Source organism: Siphateles boraxobius, unplaced genomic scaffold (assembly GCF_051911475.1).
Source record: "Siphateles boraxobius isolate OS27281-9 unplaced genomic scaffold, OSU_SipBor_1 77, whole genome shotgun sequence".
Classification (NCBI taxonomy): domain Eukaryota; kingdom Metazoa; phylum Chordata; class Actinopteri; order Cypriniformes; family Leuciscidae; genus Siphateles; species Siphateles boraxobius.
This window is the reverse complement of record NW_027509205.1, coordinates 10,035,051-10,050,871: the sequence shown is the minus strand read 5'-3', so window position 1 is coordinate 10,050,871 and position 15,821 is coordinate 10,035,051. Positions and strand designations below refer to the sequence as shown.

The 15,821-nt window shown below is 43.1% G+C and overlaps 1 protein-coding gene across 3 annotated transcripts in view; it reads left to right on the top strand.

The window, feature by feature from the left end:
• Positions 1-15,821, top strand: part of magi3a (membrane associated guanylate kinase, WW and PDZ domain containing 3a) — a 148,891-nt gene that overhangs the window by 92,616 nt on the left and 40,454 nt on the right. For all 3 annotated transcript variants that reach the window (XM_077218767.1, XM_077218769.1, XM_077218768.1), the window contains one exon: positions 14,417-14,623. In XM_077218767.1, coding sequence (XP_077074882.1) covers positions 14,417-14,623 — 207 coding nt within the window. The remainder of the gene's footprint in view (positions 1-14,416; positions 14,624-15,821) is intronic.

Here is a 15,821-nt window from a genome sequence, read left to right as displayed (position 1 = left end):
GTTCTCCAGAGTTGAGTTTAGCTTTTTTAAGGCTAGGGAAATAATTGACCAGTTTTTCAATGCCTGGAGCATGATGTAATCAATGGTAACTGGTTAGGCCCAAGTTTTATGGCATAAACTCTTGTGTGTCCAGCTCTAATGTTTCAAGAGCGATTTAAAAATAATGAGAGCTTGCATTTGAATCCCTTGAGGGAAATCTCCTGCAAATTCCCTTGCTTTTCTAATGATTGTTTCAATGTCGAATACTGAAGGACAGCCACCTCAGAGTGACGCAGGTAGACAATGTTTATAAACCAGTCCACGTCCACCCACAATTCCATGAGAAGTGAGCAATGACGACAGATACGGCAATCACACCCTCTCTCCATTTCTCTCTGCCATGTGCCAGGAAGGATCTTCTAGATCAGTGATTCTCCACCTTTTTTACTCCCAAGGTCCCTCATTGTCCACAACAATATTCAAAGGCCCCATGACTTTTCTAGTTGTTCATAATTTACTGGATGAGGATGAAATAAAATAAAATAAAATAAAACTTCCACACTGTGATGTAGCTCAGGGTTCGTGTGTGTGTGATGGAAGGAGACTCGGGGTCGGCAAGTAGTGGAGCTCGTGCACTTTATTAAAGATCCTCTTTGCACAGCGCTTTCTTGCGCTCTCAAAATTAACTCAAAACAAAACACTCAATTTTCACATGTAAGGCAATACTCTTCCCGCTGACTACAGCTTCTCAGATCACCAACGAGGCAGCACTCTTTCCACTGTTCACAGCTTCATGAACATTTCGTCCCGACCGTCAGCGTGCACGAGCTTCCAGTCTCTCCCTCTCCACCGTTATCAGCACAGCCCGCTTATATGCGGTCTCCTCACGCCAATTACTGAAATCACAAACAGGTGTTCGTCATTTGAACTTGACCCACTTACTCACCGCTCGGCTCCGCCCTCGCTCTCCTGCTACAGACTCCGCTGAACCACGCCCCCCTCGCCACATACCCCCACCGCCCGTCTCAGGCCGGGGAGCCGTTGATTCTTTCTCAATGGTGCTGTACATAGTCTCTCTCTTTGAGAGCTTACGACTGATGTACAGCACCGGCCGTTCCTCACCCTCCATCTCCTGGGACAAGACGGCTCCCAGCCCCCTGTCCGACGCGTCAGTCTGCAGGAAAAAAGGGAGAGAAAAGTTAGGAGCCTGTAATAGCGGCCCGCCACACAGGGCAGCCTTTATCTGGGTGAAAGCCTGCTGACACTGCTCCGTCCACTGGACGGTATCTGGTGCCTCCTTTTTAGTTAGATCAGTCAGCGGGCTAGCAAGGTCCGAATAATTAGGTACAAACCTTCTGTAATATCCTGCTAGCCCCAGGAACTGTCTAACCTCCTTTTTGGTCTTAGGTCTTGGACAGGTCGCAACTGCTGCCGTCTTATCAATTTGGGGACGCACCTGCCCATGACCCAAGTGAAAGCCCAGATACCTGACTTCCCCGCGCCCAATCGCACACTTCTTTGGGTTGGCCGTGAGCCCCGCCTCTCGCAGCGTCCTGAGGATAGCTCGCAAGTGCTGCATATGCCGCTGCCAGTCATTACTATAGATGATAATATCATCCAAGTACGCCGCGGCATATGCAGCATGCGGCCGGAGGATTCTATCCATCAGGCGCTGAAAGGTGGCAGGTGCCCCGAACAAGCCGAAAGGAAGGGTGACAAATTGGTGTAATCCAAACGGCGTCGTGAAAGCGGTTTTTTCTTTAGTCATTGGAGTCAAGGGGATCTGCCAATAACCCTTTGTTAAATCCAGTGTCGAGTAAAATCGAGCCGTGCCGAGCCGATCAAGCAATTCGTCCACCCGTGGCATTGGATATGCATCGAACTTCGATACAGCATTCACCTTACGATAATCCACACAGAACCGCACTGAGCCGTCAGTTTTAGGCACTAAAACTATCGGGCTCGCCCAGTCACTGTTGGATTCTTCTATTACTCCCATATCCAGCATAGCCTCTAATTCAGCCTGAACTACTTTCTTTTTATGCTCAGGCAATCTATATGGCCGGCTGCGTACCACCACACCCGGTTCGGTCTCAACATGGTGCTGTATGAGGTTTGTTCGACCAGGGAGGGGCGAGAACACATCAGCAAACTCTGTTTGTAAGTTTCGAATGTCAGCGATCTGGGACGGTGAGAGGTGATCTCCGCAAATGGCCAGAGCGGAGGATTGAGACTTTAAATTCGCCTCTGGCCCGAGATCCTCCTCCCCACTCACTACCGTCGCCAGCATCGCTGACTCCGCCTCATTCCACTTTTTTAACAGGTTGAGGTGGTAAATCTGATGTGCTCCGTCCCTATCTGATCGAAGGACCTCATAGTTGAGATCCCCGACTCGCCGTGTGACCACAAACGGTCCTTGCCACTTGGCGAGTAATTTAGAGCTGGATGTGGGAAGCAATACAAGCACTTTATCTCCCGGTGCAAATTTACGTAGTTTAGCCCCCCTGTTGTACAGCCGACTTTGCTTGTCCTGGGCCTGTAACAAATTCTCCATAGAGAGCCGCCCCAACGTGTGGAGTTTTGTTCTCAGGTCCAGGACGTATTGAATTTCGTTTTTGCTATCCGAAGGTCCGTCCTCCCAAGCTTCCCTAAGTACATCCAGCACCCCGCGGGGCTGGCGACCAAAGAGCAGCTCGAAAGGGGAAAACCCCGTGGAGGCTTGGGGGACCTCGCGTACAGCGAACAAGAGGGGTTCTAACCACTTATCCCAATTTTTGGCGTCTTCCTGTACGAACTTACGAATCATGGACTTCAACGTGCGATTAAATCGTTCTACCAAGCCGTCCGTTTGTGGGTGATAGACGCTGGTACGAATCGATTTAATACCCAATAATTCGTACAGTTCGCGAATTGTGCGTGACATAAACGCCGTGCCCTGATCGGTGAGAATCTCTTTCGGGATTCCCACCCGGGAGATTAATTGAAACAGTGCACTCGCAACACTTTTAGCGGAAATGTTGCGAAGCGGCACTGCTTCGGGGTATCGCGTTGCATAATCCACCAGAACTAATGCAAAGCGATGCCCCCGTGCGGATCGTTCTAACGGCCCGATGAGGTCCATGGCAATTCTCTCAAAGGGGACCTCTATTAATGGAAGGGGGCACAAAGGTGCTTTTCGGTTGGCCGGTGGATTCACCAACTGACATTCACGACAAGACGCGCACCACCTGCGCACATTCTCGTGAATGCCTGGCCAGAAAAATCGGGTCATTAGACGATTCAGTGTAGCTGCTTGCCCTAAATGCCCAGCCATCGGATTACAGTGAGCCGTCTGAAAAAGCATTTCCCGGCGGCTCTTTGGAACTAACAACTGAGTTGTATCTTGTTTTGTCTGGGTATCCTGGGTCACCCGATACAACTTATCTTTTATCACGGCAAAATAAGGATACGAGAGCGGTTGGTCTGGGTGGACAGGCTGACCGTCGATCACGCGGACCTGATCAAACGCATTTTTAAGCGTATCATCTCGGGACTGTTCCAGAGGAAAATCATCGCGTTCAAAAAGGATTTCCCTTTCTGAAGCGCTCCGTTCCTCTGAGACAGACCCCGAGGGTCCCGGCACAGCCTCTCCAACCTGAATCACCGCTCTCTTCTCCTGCCTTCTTTTAATCCCAGAAACACCCGTACATAAATAAGCCAATAATGTTTTAAACCCCGGCCAATTGGTTCCCAAAATCAACGGGTGCTGGAGGTGCTGGTTAACTGCCACCTCTACACTATGCTTTTTCCCCCGAAATTGGATAGTGACTGGCACTAAGGGGTAACCCACCACCTCACCGTGCACACACCGCACCTTAACCACGCGGCTCCTATCCAATGCCACTGGATGAATCAAACTTTGATGGATGGAGGTCTGGTTACAACCTGAATCCACCAAAGCTTGATAGGTACCCCCCTTTACACTTACTGGTATCTGGTACAACCCAGCTTGATCGGGGGCAACCTGTGGCGCGTCGGGGACCCTGACCAGCGTTCCGACCTCCATCACCGGGCACCTATCCACGAAGTGCCCAGGGTCCCCGCAACGCCAGCAGGCCGGCCCAGGCCTCCCCGCCATCCCAGTGGCGGGAAGTGGGTCAGGTGATTGACGTGAGAAGACCGCAGGGGCCGGGGTTGGCGGACCGCCAACCATCGATGGGGTTCCCCGGGGCGGCGCACGTGGTGCAGGGGCCGGATCAGCTGCAGGGCTGGTCCTCCAGCGGGGCGCCGGGCGTGGTGGAAAGCCACCTCGGGACCTGGGAGCAGGGACAGGGCGAGAGAGAGAGGGAGAAGGCAGAGAGAGAGAGAGAGATGTCGGTAGGGGCTCGCCGACCCCTGGGCACGCCACCAGCTGGTCCTCTGCCAATTGGATGGCCTGGTCCAGCGACGTCGGGCGGTGGCACTGGACCCACTGTGCGGTCTTCTTTGGCAGACGGGCGATGAACTGTTCCAGTACCACCACCTCGATGACTCCATCGACGTCGCGGGCCTCGGCCATCAGCCATCTGCGGCACGCGTCCCGGAGCTGTTGCGCAAAGATAAAGGGCCGGCCGGATTCCCCGAACTCCATGGAGCGGAACTGCTGACGACTCTGCTCCGGGGACCGGCCGACCCGCTGAAGAATGGCGCGTTTCAGGTCTTCATAGACCAGGAGGTTGCGGACTGGCAGCTGCTGGGCGGCGATCTGCGCTTCGCCCGAGAGCAGCGGGATCAGACGCATGGGCCAGTCCGCGGGCGGCCAGCACCCGGCCTCGGCCGACTTCTCATAGAGGTCCAGGAACGCCTCCGGGTCATCCTGGGGACCCATCTTGTGGAGGGGAAGGGCCGTGGCCGGGGCCGACGAAGTAGACGCCCGAGCCTCCCGGTCTAGCCAGCTCCGGAACTGCTCGCGGTCCTCATGCTGGGTCTGGAGGAGTGCCTCGAAACGGCGCTGTTGCTGATCCTCCATCTTCAGCAGAGCCTCCTGGTGTTGTTGGTGGAGTCCCGCGAGCGCGTGGATGATGTCCGCAAATGGCGATGACAGAGCGGTTCTGGCGGCGGCCTCTCCTTCCATCCCGGGTTTCGGCACCAGTGTGATGTAGCTCAGGGTTCGTGTGTGTGTGATGGAAGGAGACTCGGGGTCGGCAAGTAGTGGAGCTCGTGCACTTTATTAAAGATCCTCTTTGCACAGCGCTTTCTTGCGCTCTCAAAATTAACTCAAAACAAAACACTCAATTTTCACATGTAAGGCAATACTCTTCCCGCTGACTACAGCTTCTCAGATCACCAACGAGGCAGCACTCTTTCCACTGTTCACAGCTTCATGAACATTTCGTCCCGACCGTCAGCGTGCACGAGCTTCCAGTCTCTCCCTCTCCACCGTTATCAGCACAGCCCGCTTATATGCGGTCTCCTCACGCCAATTACTGAAATCACAAACAGGTGTTCGTCATTTGAACTTGACCCACTTACTCACCGCTCGGCTCCGCCCTCGCTCTCCTGCTACAGACTCCGCTGAACCACGCCCCCCTCGCCACACACACAATTTTGGCTCAATCAAATATTTTGTAAAGGGGTCATATTATGCTTTTTCACTTTTTCAACTTTAGTTATTGTGTAATGTTGCTGTCTGAGCATAAAAAAGATCTGTATGGTTACAAAGCTCAAATTCCACTCCAAAGGGAGATATTTTATTTAACAGAATCCATTTTCCAAGAACTACAACGAACGACTTGTTTGGACTACAACGTGTTTTTTCCAAATCTTATGAAGTCACAATGTTACTCATTTAAATAATCTCCACCCACAGAATAGGCAAAAGGGGACGAGGCCTGGCTGAGCTGCATTAGAGAAGAATATGTCCGAGACAATGTTTTTTCCATCCCGTTCCCAAAACTCATTTGTCTGACCTTCTTAAGGCTGACGAACTCTGAGGGGTTAATTTATTTTAAACACTGTTCCTGAACATTATAATCCCAACGTTTATCTGTGTGCTGCACATTTTACGGAGAACAGCTTCCAGAACCTAAGAGAGTGCAATGCAGGCTACGCACAAAAGCTTCTCCAGAAATGGAGCAGTGCCCACTTTATCGGGACAATCTGTTGTTTGTGTAGCATAAATTATAAGTATGTCTTATTATTTGTAGTTGCGTTTTCTGTTAACCATTCCAATTATAAGTTTTATGTTGTTGCTACGATGTAAACAAAAGGCAAAGCTTTGCCTCCGCTCGCCTGCTAGCAAACATGTTGTGTTTACTGTAACTTTTGAAAGCTCTCGCTGTTGTAAGGCTGTTCATGGCCCCTTAAGAAAATTAACCATGGTTTTGAGATCGATTGCTGTTTGTATTACCATAGTTTTTCGACAAGTATCATGATAAAATGGTGTATAACTTCGCATCTAAAATGTATAAGAAATTACAAAAAACATACCACTCTGAAACGTCCTGTGAAATCCGTACGTGCAATGTCAGTGCATGAAACCCATTCTGCATGATCCTTGTTTGTTAACAATAAGTCTGAATCAGGTGTGAATTGGTTTGAAATTGATGCCATGCTTAATATTTACATCGGAGTAGATGAAACTCACAGTATTGGTAAGGGGCATGACATTTCCCGAACAATATCAGAACTAAGCTGTGCCAATCACAACACACTGGGCCAGCTAACCAATCACAGCACATCTCGGAAGGAGGGGGTTCATCGGGACAGGAAAATTAACGAAGTGTTCGTTTTTTTATTTTCAATTTTTTTATTAAACCAATGCTTTTATTCAGCAAGGAAACAAACATTAAATTAATCAAAAGTAAAGACATTTATAATGTTATAAAAGATAAATAAATGCTGTTGTTTTTAGCATTCTATTCATCCTGAAAATAAGTGCATCACAGTTTCAACAAAAATATGAAGCCGCAATGTTTTTATCATTGATAATAATAAGAAATGTTTCTTGAGCAGTAATTTCTCATATTATAATGATTTCTGAAGGATCATGTGACACTGAAGACCAGAGTAATGATGCTGAAAATTCATTGTTAAATTAAAATAATTTAAAATAGAAAACAGTTATTTTACATTGTAAAAATATTTCACAATTTTCTTGTTTTTGTTTATTTTTATCAAATAAATACAGCCGAGTGCAAGAACTCTCTTCTGTTTGTGAAAGTGAAAGTGAAAGTGACGGCCAAGTATGGTAACCCATACTTGGAATTTGACCTCTGCATTTAACCCATCCAAGTAAGTGCACAAACATTAGGAGCAGAGTAGTGAGTAGTGAACACACATGCAAACGTGCAAACGTGGATACACACACCCGGAGCAGCGGGCAGCCTTGAGTGGCGCCTGGGGAGCGATTGGGGGTTAGGTGCCTTGCTCAAGGACACCTCAGTCATACTCCTGCCGGTACTGGAATCGAACCAGCAACCTTTGGGTCACCAGTCCAACTCTGCTACCATTAGGCCATGACTGCCCTGTAGATGCAGAATTGAGAGGATTGAACAACAGCATCCCACTGCCCACAGCAATATCCCCAACATCCCACAATAGAATCCAAAAGGCTTTGAGCGATATTGTTTTCCATCTGTCCATACATCCGCAGTCCTCTCAGTGCCCCACACAAAGAAACTCAGGGCTTTGAAGTGATTTTCCCAAATGAGACAAAATTTTCCTCCGAATTATTTCATTGGAAAATTAAATGTTGACTGAATACTAAGGCATCAAGCTTTGTGCCCCAAATTTGGGGGTCCTTGACAGTTATAGTCAAAGGAAAGATGCTGTTAAGATGCACACAGGCTTAATAGATGCTCATGTGCAACATAATTCTTTGACTAAACTGAATGTTTTGATTTGTATTTTTAGTGCAATGATGTTTAAATTGCACTGCAACTTGGCCCGTGTGGGTAAAGGTTATAGATGAGTCAACTCGCATTTAATTTCCTTTTAAGGGTGTGAGGCTGTATGTGCTTGTGTGGGTGATTGTGTGTGAGAGAGTAAACATCATTCAGGGAAAATTTCCGTGGCAGCGCTGTATTTGTTGTGCTCGTTGATCGTCATGGGTGAATTGTCGTCCTCCGTCAGTTCATCAGGGATACTGGAGCAGGCATGATATTTATTTGACACAAAACACTCAAATGTTAAATAACTACTGCTATCAGCCTGTCTATCTTTCCTCCTCTATGCCATTTAGTGCACAGTGGTGAAAGGAAGATGGTTTCAAATTATCGCCATTCCTCTGACAGCGCCCAGCCATCTCCCACAGATTAATGCTAACAAAAATCATCACAGACCCCAGTGGACGACCCTTCCCTCCTTCTCACTGTGTTTGCCCGTTAATCAAGGATGACGCAGTGCGCAGTTTATGAGCGATCCATCATGCGGTGCCCGCTGTTTGACAGGTGACCCCAGAGGCTGTGACATGGCATGATTATGGCCATGATTTGATCACACTTCTACTGTGCTGCATGCTCATCTATAATCAAGAAATTTTATGATAAACATGTCTTACAGTCATGAATTAAGGGTAATCGCAGGGTAGAGGTGTTAAACGTACCTGAAAACCATACTTGAGTAAAAGTACAGCAAAAAGGACAAGTTACAAGTCACCAATTCTAATACGACTTGAGTTTTTAGGGTATCTGATTTTAACAGTACTTAAGTGTTTTATTCATAATGAATCTAGGTTCTAGGACCTCATCTCATATATACTGTAAAACATCTGCAATTTAGCAACTACCTGCTAATGCACTCACATTCGCGTGAAGTAGCCTTGCTGACAAGTTTGGGTGAATAATGGCAAAACGCACAAGATATTGTCCCTTCAATGCCCTGTATGGCGACATCGCTGCTTTTGTAGCAGAAATAAACCACTGCAGAAAAAGTTAGGTGCCATGATGCAAAATGTGACGAGTAATTGCATTCCTCATCACAAAGGTATTTGAGTTTAGAGTACATATAGTTATAATATGTACTCAAGTCGAGAGTAAAAAGTTGCTAATATATTTGATACTCGGTAAAACTACAAAGTCGGCAAAAAGGTACTCAAGGACAGTAACTAATTACATTTACTCAAATGCTTTACACCATTGTCGCAGGATGAGAATGTCAAATCAAGGTTATTCAGCTCTTAATGACTGAAAAAATAAATGCAATTTCATTCATTGCCAAGTGAAGATTCCATTTTAGTAATAAGTAAATGTAAAACCGTTCTTACAAAAGGTGTTTACACCTGGTTTTTTAAGTCAATTAAATTGAACGCAATTCCAATAATTAGGTTTAAATATATTAAACCAGACAAATAAAATATGTGGTAACATTTTATAAAGTACTGTGTGATTTATATATTTATCTTGAACACGTTGTCATATGAACAACAAATCAGTAACTAAAACTAACGTTAACAAAGAAGACTAATAAATGCTTTAAAAAATGTATTGTTCATTGTTAATTCATGTTAGCTAATGCATTTACAGATAACTAATGTTAACAAATGAGACTTAATGTAAAGTGTTACCCATATTTCTTACATTTTTGGATGTCTTCTTTCTTTCTTTCTTTCTTACATAGGCGCCAACAAAAAACATGTTATTCTCCATTCACTTTATCCAATCAAAAAAATCATTTGAGAACCTCTCTGATTGATGGATCTCACATCGGGCGCCGGCGGGTCATAATACATACAATTCTACTATTATATTTAGCATTACAACACAACAACCTGTATGGTTAACAAGTTTGTGCTTTCTGTTTTTGCATTATGATATAATTCCAAAATCATCAGGTATATCAGCGAGAGAGCTACTCGCAATAATACTCCGAAATTATAAAACTGCAGAGGGAGTCTCTGCCTACAGTACTGACAGTGTTGATACTCATCCTATTGAGTGATGGGAGACCACTGTCGAGGGTGTCTACAGTGCATGATATGTTGGATAACTGCATAGCTGTGTTCTTTAAAGCCCTTATTTTGAACTTTGCCGTTTTGGATACTTCAGTTATTCCAGTCACTATATCAGGCTTCTATGCGTTTATGAAATCTGGAGAGGACACTCAGCAGAACTGCTTTGAGTAAGCGGGTTTATTTCATGCATGGCCTACCGCCTGTTGATGGAGATGATAACGGCTGTTGACAGTGCACACTTCTGTTAAAGCACTGTCCATCTGCTGTGCAGCCACGTGAAGTCCACACCAAGTACAGATTGCATGGAGGAAAATTATTATGTTGCAGATAATGTATTTCCATTAGATACAGTGGGCTCCAAAAGTCTGAGGCCATATCGAGGAACTGGGATTCAAAATCTAATTTAAACCTGAAATAAACAGGGAAATTGAGGATTTGAATGTATTTGAATGTTCTTTTATATATATTTATATATATATATGTGTGTGTGTGTGTGTGTGTGTGTGTGTGTGTGTGTGTGTGTGTGTGTGTGTGTGTGTGTGTGTGTGTGTGTGTGTGTGTGTGTGTGTGTGTGTGTGTGTGTGTGTGTGTGTGTGTGTGTACAGTATATATATATATATATTTGGCAACAAAAGTGAGGTACACCCTAAGTGAACACCCTACGTCAAAACTGTGTTCAAAGTGTCAATATTTTGTGAGCACCATTGTTATCTAGCACTGCCTTAATCCTCCTAGGCATGGAGTCCACCAGGGCTGTACAGGTTGTTGCTGTTGAAGGGAGGGCATGTTCTGCTTCAGAATATCACAGTACATGTTGGAATCCATGTTTCCCTCAATAAAGCGCAGCTCCCCAGTACCAGCAGCACTCATGCAGCCCCAGACCATGATGCTACCACCACCATGCTCGACTGTAGGCAAGACACAATTTTCTTGGTACTCCTTTCCAGGGCGTCGCCACACATGCTGGACACCATCTGAGTCAAACAAGTTTATCTTAGTCTCATCAGACCACAGGACATGGTTCCAGTAATTCATGCTCTTGGACAGGTTGCTTTCAGCAAACTGTTTGCGGGCTTTTTTGTGAGCCAGCTTCAGAAGAAGCTTATTTCTGGATAACGGCCATGCAAACCGACTTGTTGCAGTGTGCGGCGTATAATCTGAGCACTGACAAGCTGACCATCCGCTTCTGCAACCTCTAAAGTAATGCTTGCAGCACTCATGCGTCTGCTTTTTGAAGCCAGCTTCTGCACCTGACACAGAGGACAGGAAATATATACTGCTATACAAGCAGCACATTGACTACTCTCAAATATTTCCAAGTTTCATTTCTATAGTATTGTCCCTTGAGAAGCTATACTTCAAAGTTTGCTGAAATGTGAGGGGTGTACTCCCTTTTGTGAGATACTGTGTGTGTGTGTGTGTGTATATAAATATATATATATACCTTGTGTGTATACTGTATGTATATATATATATATATATATATATATATACTGTATGTATATGCATGTGTGTGTGTGTAATATGTATATATATGTCGAGGAAAGACATCATCATTGATCTTAGAGAAACAATTGTTGCTGCCCATCAATCTAGGAAGGGTGATAAGGCCATTTCCAAACAATTTGAAGTCCATATTCTATAGCGAGACTAGAGGTGTGCGATATCATGATTGTAGATCGAGGACGATTAAAATGTCTCCACGATCTGCTTTTGAAGAAATATCATAGTATTGTGCTGCAGTGCACATTCTGTCAGTTGCAGTTCTGGCGGGGCGCCCACGTCCCAACATACAGTAGCCTCCGCACCATGGCGTACTGTATATATCACATGTTTAGCGACATAGTGGTGGGGTTATGCTCACCTGACATTGCAGTTCTTCACAATCTTGAAAGTCTATTATTTGCGTGCATTTTAAAGCCTTGCCAGTTCACAGGCATTTACAGGCTGTTCTCACAAACGCTTTTCTGAGCCGTAAATCTGAAGCGCGCATCTGATCGGATGTGTTTCTGTGGCCTATATTAGATCCGTCACCATGCATGAGGTCTTAAAGTGACAGCAGTTTAATATACATGCTGCGCCTTGTCATTAATTTTAATCCAAAAAAAAAAGACAGAAAATTACTTACTGCTCTTCACTGAATTACTTCATTAGCTTTGATAAGAATCGATGTATAATTTATTCAGTGAAGTCTATCTAGTTTATTTTTTATAGTTTTGTTTCATTCAATTTCTTACTTTAATAGCTAAATACTATAGCTGGAAGTTTTAAAGCACTGTTTATTTCATTTGTATATTATATTGTATTAGTGCTATTTTTTGTAATCTGCTTCTTTGTTCTTATTTTTTAAAACAAGGATAAAATAATAAAATAAAGATTTTCATCCTCGCCCTCACCTTTTTAGTCTAAATGGCCTGTCATTCTTTTTTCCTTGTGAGGCTAAATTTTTAAATGAGGTAAATTAGTTTTGCTGTACTGCTCAGTAACTTCTAATAAAAACAATCGTGATAAAAATCTCTAACATCAACAAACACCGCTGTAACCACAATAAAGATTTCAAATATAAAGATTAATTTGATAAATTCAAATGAACACTTTTTTTCAGGAATACATTAAAACGAACTCCGTGTTGTGAGATTTTTAAACCCATATTTATTTTTTGTGTTCCACATCAAGTAAAGGCTAATGATGCAACTTGTCAAATGAGAGTGTAAATTAATCTGCGCTTAAGGTTGCAGTCAGTTAGTGATTTTTTGAATGGGGTGTCATTTTAATATTTCTAAGGAAAGAGCACCTATCACAGTTCTCATTTGCCATCTTTCAAGCAATAAAAGGGGTCTGTGCTAGGTTAAAGCAATAACTCTCCTCATCAATTCAGTGTCCTAAACGTCTATAATGTGACAGCACTTGTAAGATGGAGCAGATTGTGATTGCTTGCTTCTCAAATCTTAAGGGTGAAAAATTAATCAATATTGTCTTTTATCGTCCGGTCCTCCCTTCTAGTTTTGTCAAGTAGTCAATGCTTTTGTGAATAGTTGGGAAAGTAGATTAGCATGAAGTGCTATATAGTTTCCCATACGTTGTACTGATACCATTCTCACCCCAGGAAGTTTATCCAGATGACACAGGACAGTAAAGCTTATAAGATGGACTTCCTGCCTCTCTGGGAAGTAGAAGAAGCCATACAGTTTTAATCTTTAGTGGTGGACTGTTGCCAATAAATAACATTAAAGTGCCAGAGTGCTGCGTCGGGGTCCAGAGGAGCGCGGCAGGGAGCCGAGCTGTTGACAAACAACAAACAAGACTTACAGCTTTACCGAAGAGTGACAGGAAGCAGGATATATATAGTGGGTTCGATGTTGTTAAAGTTCAGAGACCAGCCATGCCTTGAAGACGCAACGCTTCAGAAGCACTCTTGTAGGTTTTTACTCCTACAAACTAAATACTGAATATGTTTGGGAAAATGATGGCAGAACTGCTTCAAGACATAGCCAAGCACAGTAGCTCTCAAACAGGGAGCTGGAGCCCACTAGGGGGCCTCAGCAAACTTCCCAAAATGTCCTTAAAATTACTTATGTTAATATGTCTAAATAACATTGGGTCCCACTTTATATTAAGTGGCTTTAAGTATTATGTACTTCCATTGAAAAATATGTACAATGTACTTATTGTGTTGAGTTGTATTGTAAAACACTTGTGCTGCTATTGAGGTGTGATATGGGTAAAGTTAGGGGCTGGTGTGATGGAATGGGAAGGTTTAAGGGTAGGTTAAGGTGTAAGGGAAGGGTCAACAGTGTAATTACAAATGTAATTACATACATTAATTACAGCTGTAATTACATGCAGGTATTTTTAAAATATAACTACAACTTAAAAACATGTATGTACACAATAAGTCCATTGTATCAAAGTATTAGTTTCAATGTAAGTACATAGTACTTAAAGCCACTTAATATAAAGTGGGACCTAACATTGTTATATTAACATAATATTAATATATCTAAATTACATTGTTATATTAACATAATCTTAATTCAAATGCAAAACCCCACTAAAAATGAAGATGTACAACATTAAACTGAAATCATATATTAGAGTTTATTTGTTTTCATTACAACAGAGGTACTATCAGCTTAGACAGGAGGTCCTTCAAATATTGTCTTGGAATAAGCGTGTCCTCGGAGTCAAAAAGCTTAAGAACCACTGCAGTGCACGTGCTCTGACATGTTGATGCAGGTTTACCGTGCGGGTGATGTGAGTTATAATCGGACATTGGTTATTTCCATTCACCTGTTTTCTTCCCATAATTTGTCATCTCTCATCCATTTTTATGAATAAAAGTGTCTAAAAATAAAGTTTTGTTTTGCATTTAAATTTGTTGTTAAAATTACGCAGAGTAATATTTAATTTTTAAACTAAACGCGTAAAAAAAAGAAGAAAGAAAACGACAGCTGCTGTGTCGTAGTTGCAAAATCAGTGCAGAATATGAAAAATGTTGATTTTTTTTTTCTCTTTGTTCCTTTGTAGGTAATTATTATGGTACCCCAAAACCCCCTGCAGAGCCCAGCCCAGTTCAGCCTGACCTGGTAGACCAGGTTCTGTTTGACGAGGAGTTTGACGCGGAGGTTCAGCGCAAACGCACCACGTCGGTCAGCAAAATGGATAGAAAGGACAGCGCAGCTCCTGAGGAAGAGGAGGAGGATGAGAGGCCACCCATTGTCAATGGGCTCACTGGTGAGACTGGGAATATGTTTGTTCAACAATATTGAGTGAGTTCATATAGATTCCGAATTTGTATGCAGGTGCAGAATTGTAATGTACTGCATATTCTCTACATGGAAGAGAATTAGAAAATCAATACTGTACAAATGCAACTCAGCAGAGATGAAAGATAAATTTGCAAAGACACTGTCAGTAAGTGATTTTATCACACCATGTATAGTGTTGGGGAGTGTTTTTCTAATTAAAAAAGCCAGGTTAAATATCCTACATTTGTTCAATTGTGTCATACTAGCTAAACAACTTGTTATAGTTGTTATGCTAAACAACAACAATATGTCTAATGGTTAGCAGTATAGCACACCAAAACAGTGCTTTAAACGTTTCTGTGTGTTGCATACTCAGTGAGCAAAGACGCTAATCTGACCCAACTAAACTTCTAGAGTTTTTTCTCTCTCAAATGAGGTGTTGGAAAGACTGATTCACTGTATTTGTAATTGCCTCACTTGGAGAGTTAATTTTTTTTACAGATTCAAGAGCCTGGACTGCATTTTAGGTCTCATTTTTGTGGCAAACTATTTAGTTAAAAAATGGTATTATTATAAATTACAGAGTATTCTTTATATAAGTGTTGTCTAATTCATTAATTTAAAATGATTTAATTAAATGATAGTTTTTAATGTGTATTTTGTATATTAAATAAATAAATAAAATGTATATATTAATACAAGTTTATATATTTATGTTTATATATTTATATAATAAGATTTAAGTAAGTGTAGCAAACTACTTTTCCAAAAAGTAGTATACTTAAAATGATGACTAGCTTTTAGTTTCGAAGTACCTTCCCCAACACTGCACATGTAATGTTTAAGCATTAGGGTATGGTTTATATTTTCAAAACCATGTGATTCACTGTGTTGGCAGCTTGTCTGCTTGGCTTTCATTGTAAGTGTATTACTGTAAATGTGTTTTTACCTCATTTTTGCAAGCTGAGCGACTCTGTGGTAATCGACAAGAGGACACAGATGCTTGTCAATAGAGCTTAAGTTGTTATGGGCAGATTTGCTTGTGTTCCCTGTGAGAGCAATATGAAGAGCTTTACAGAGGGGTGCTTGGATGTGCAGTCAGTTGTAAAAAGAATGTAGAGATCTGATATTGAGGGATGGTGTGACTACGCAAAAGCAGTCACTAGGATGGCACCCTTTAAAAA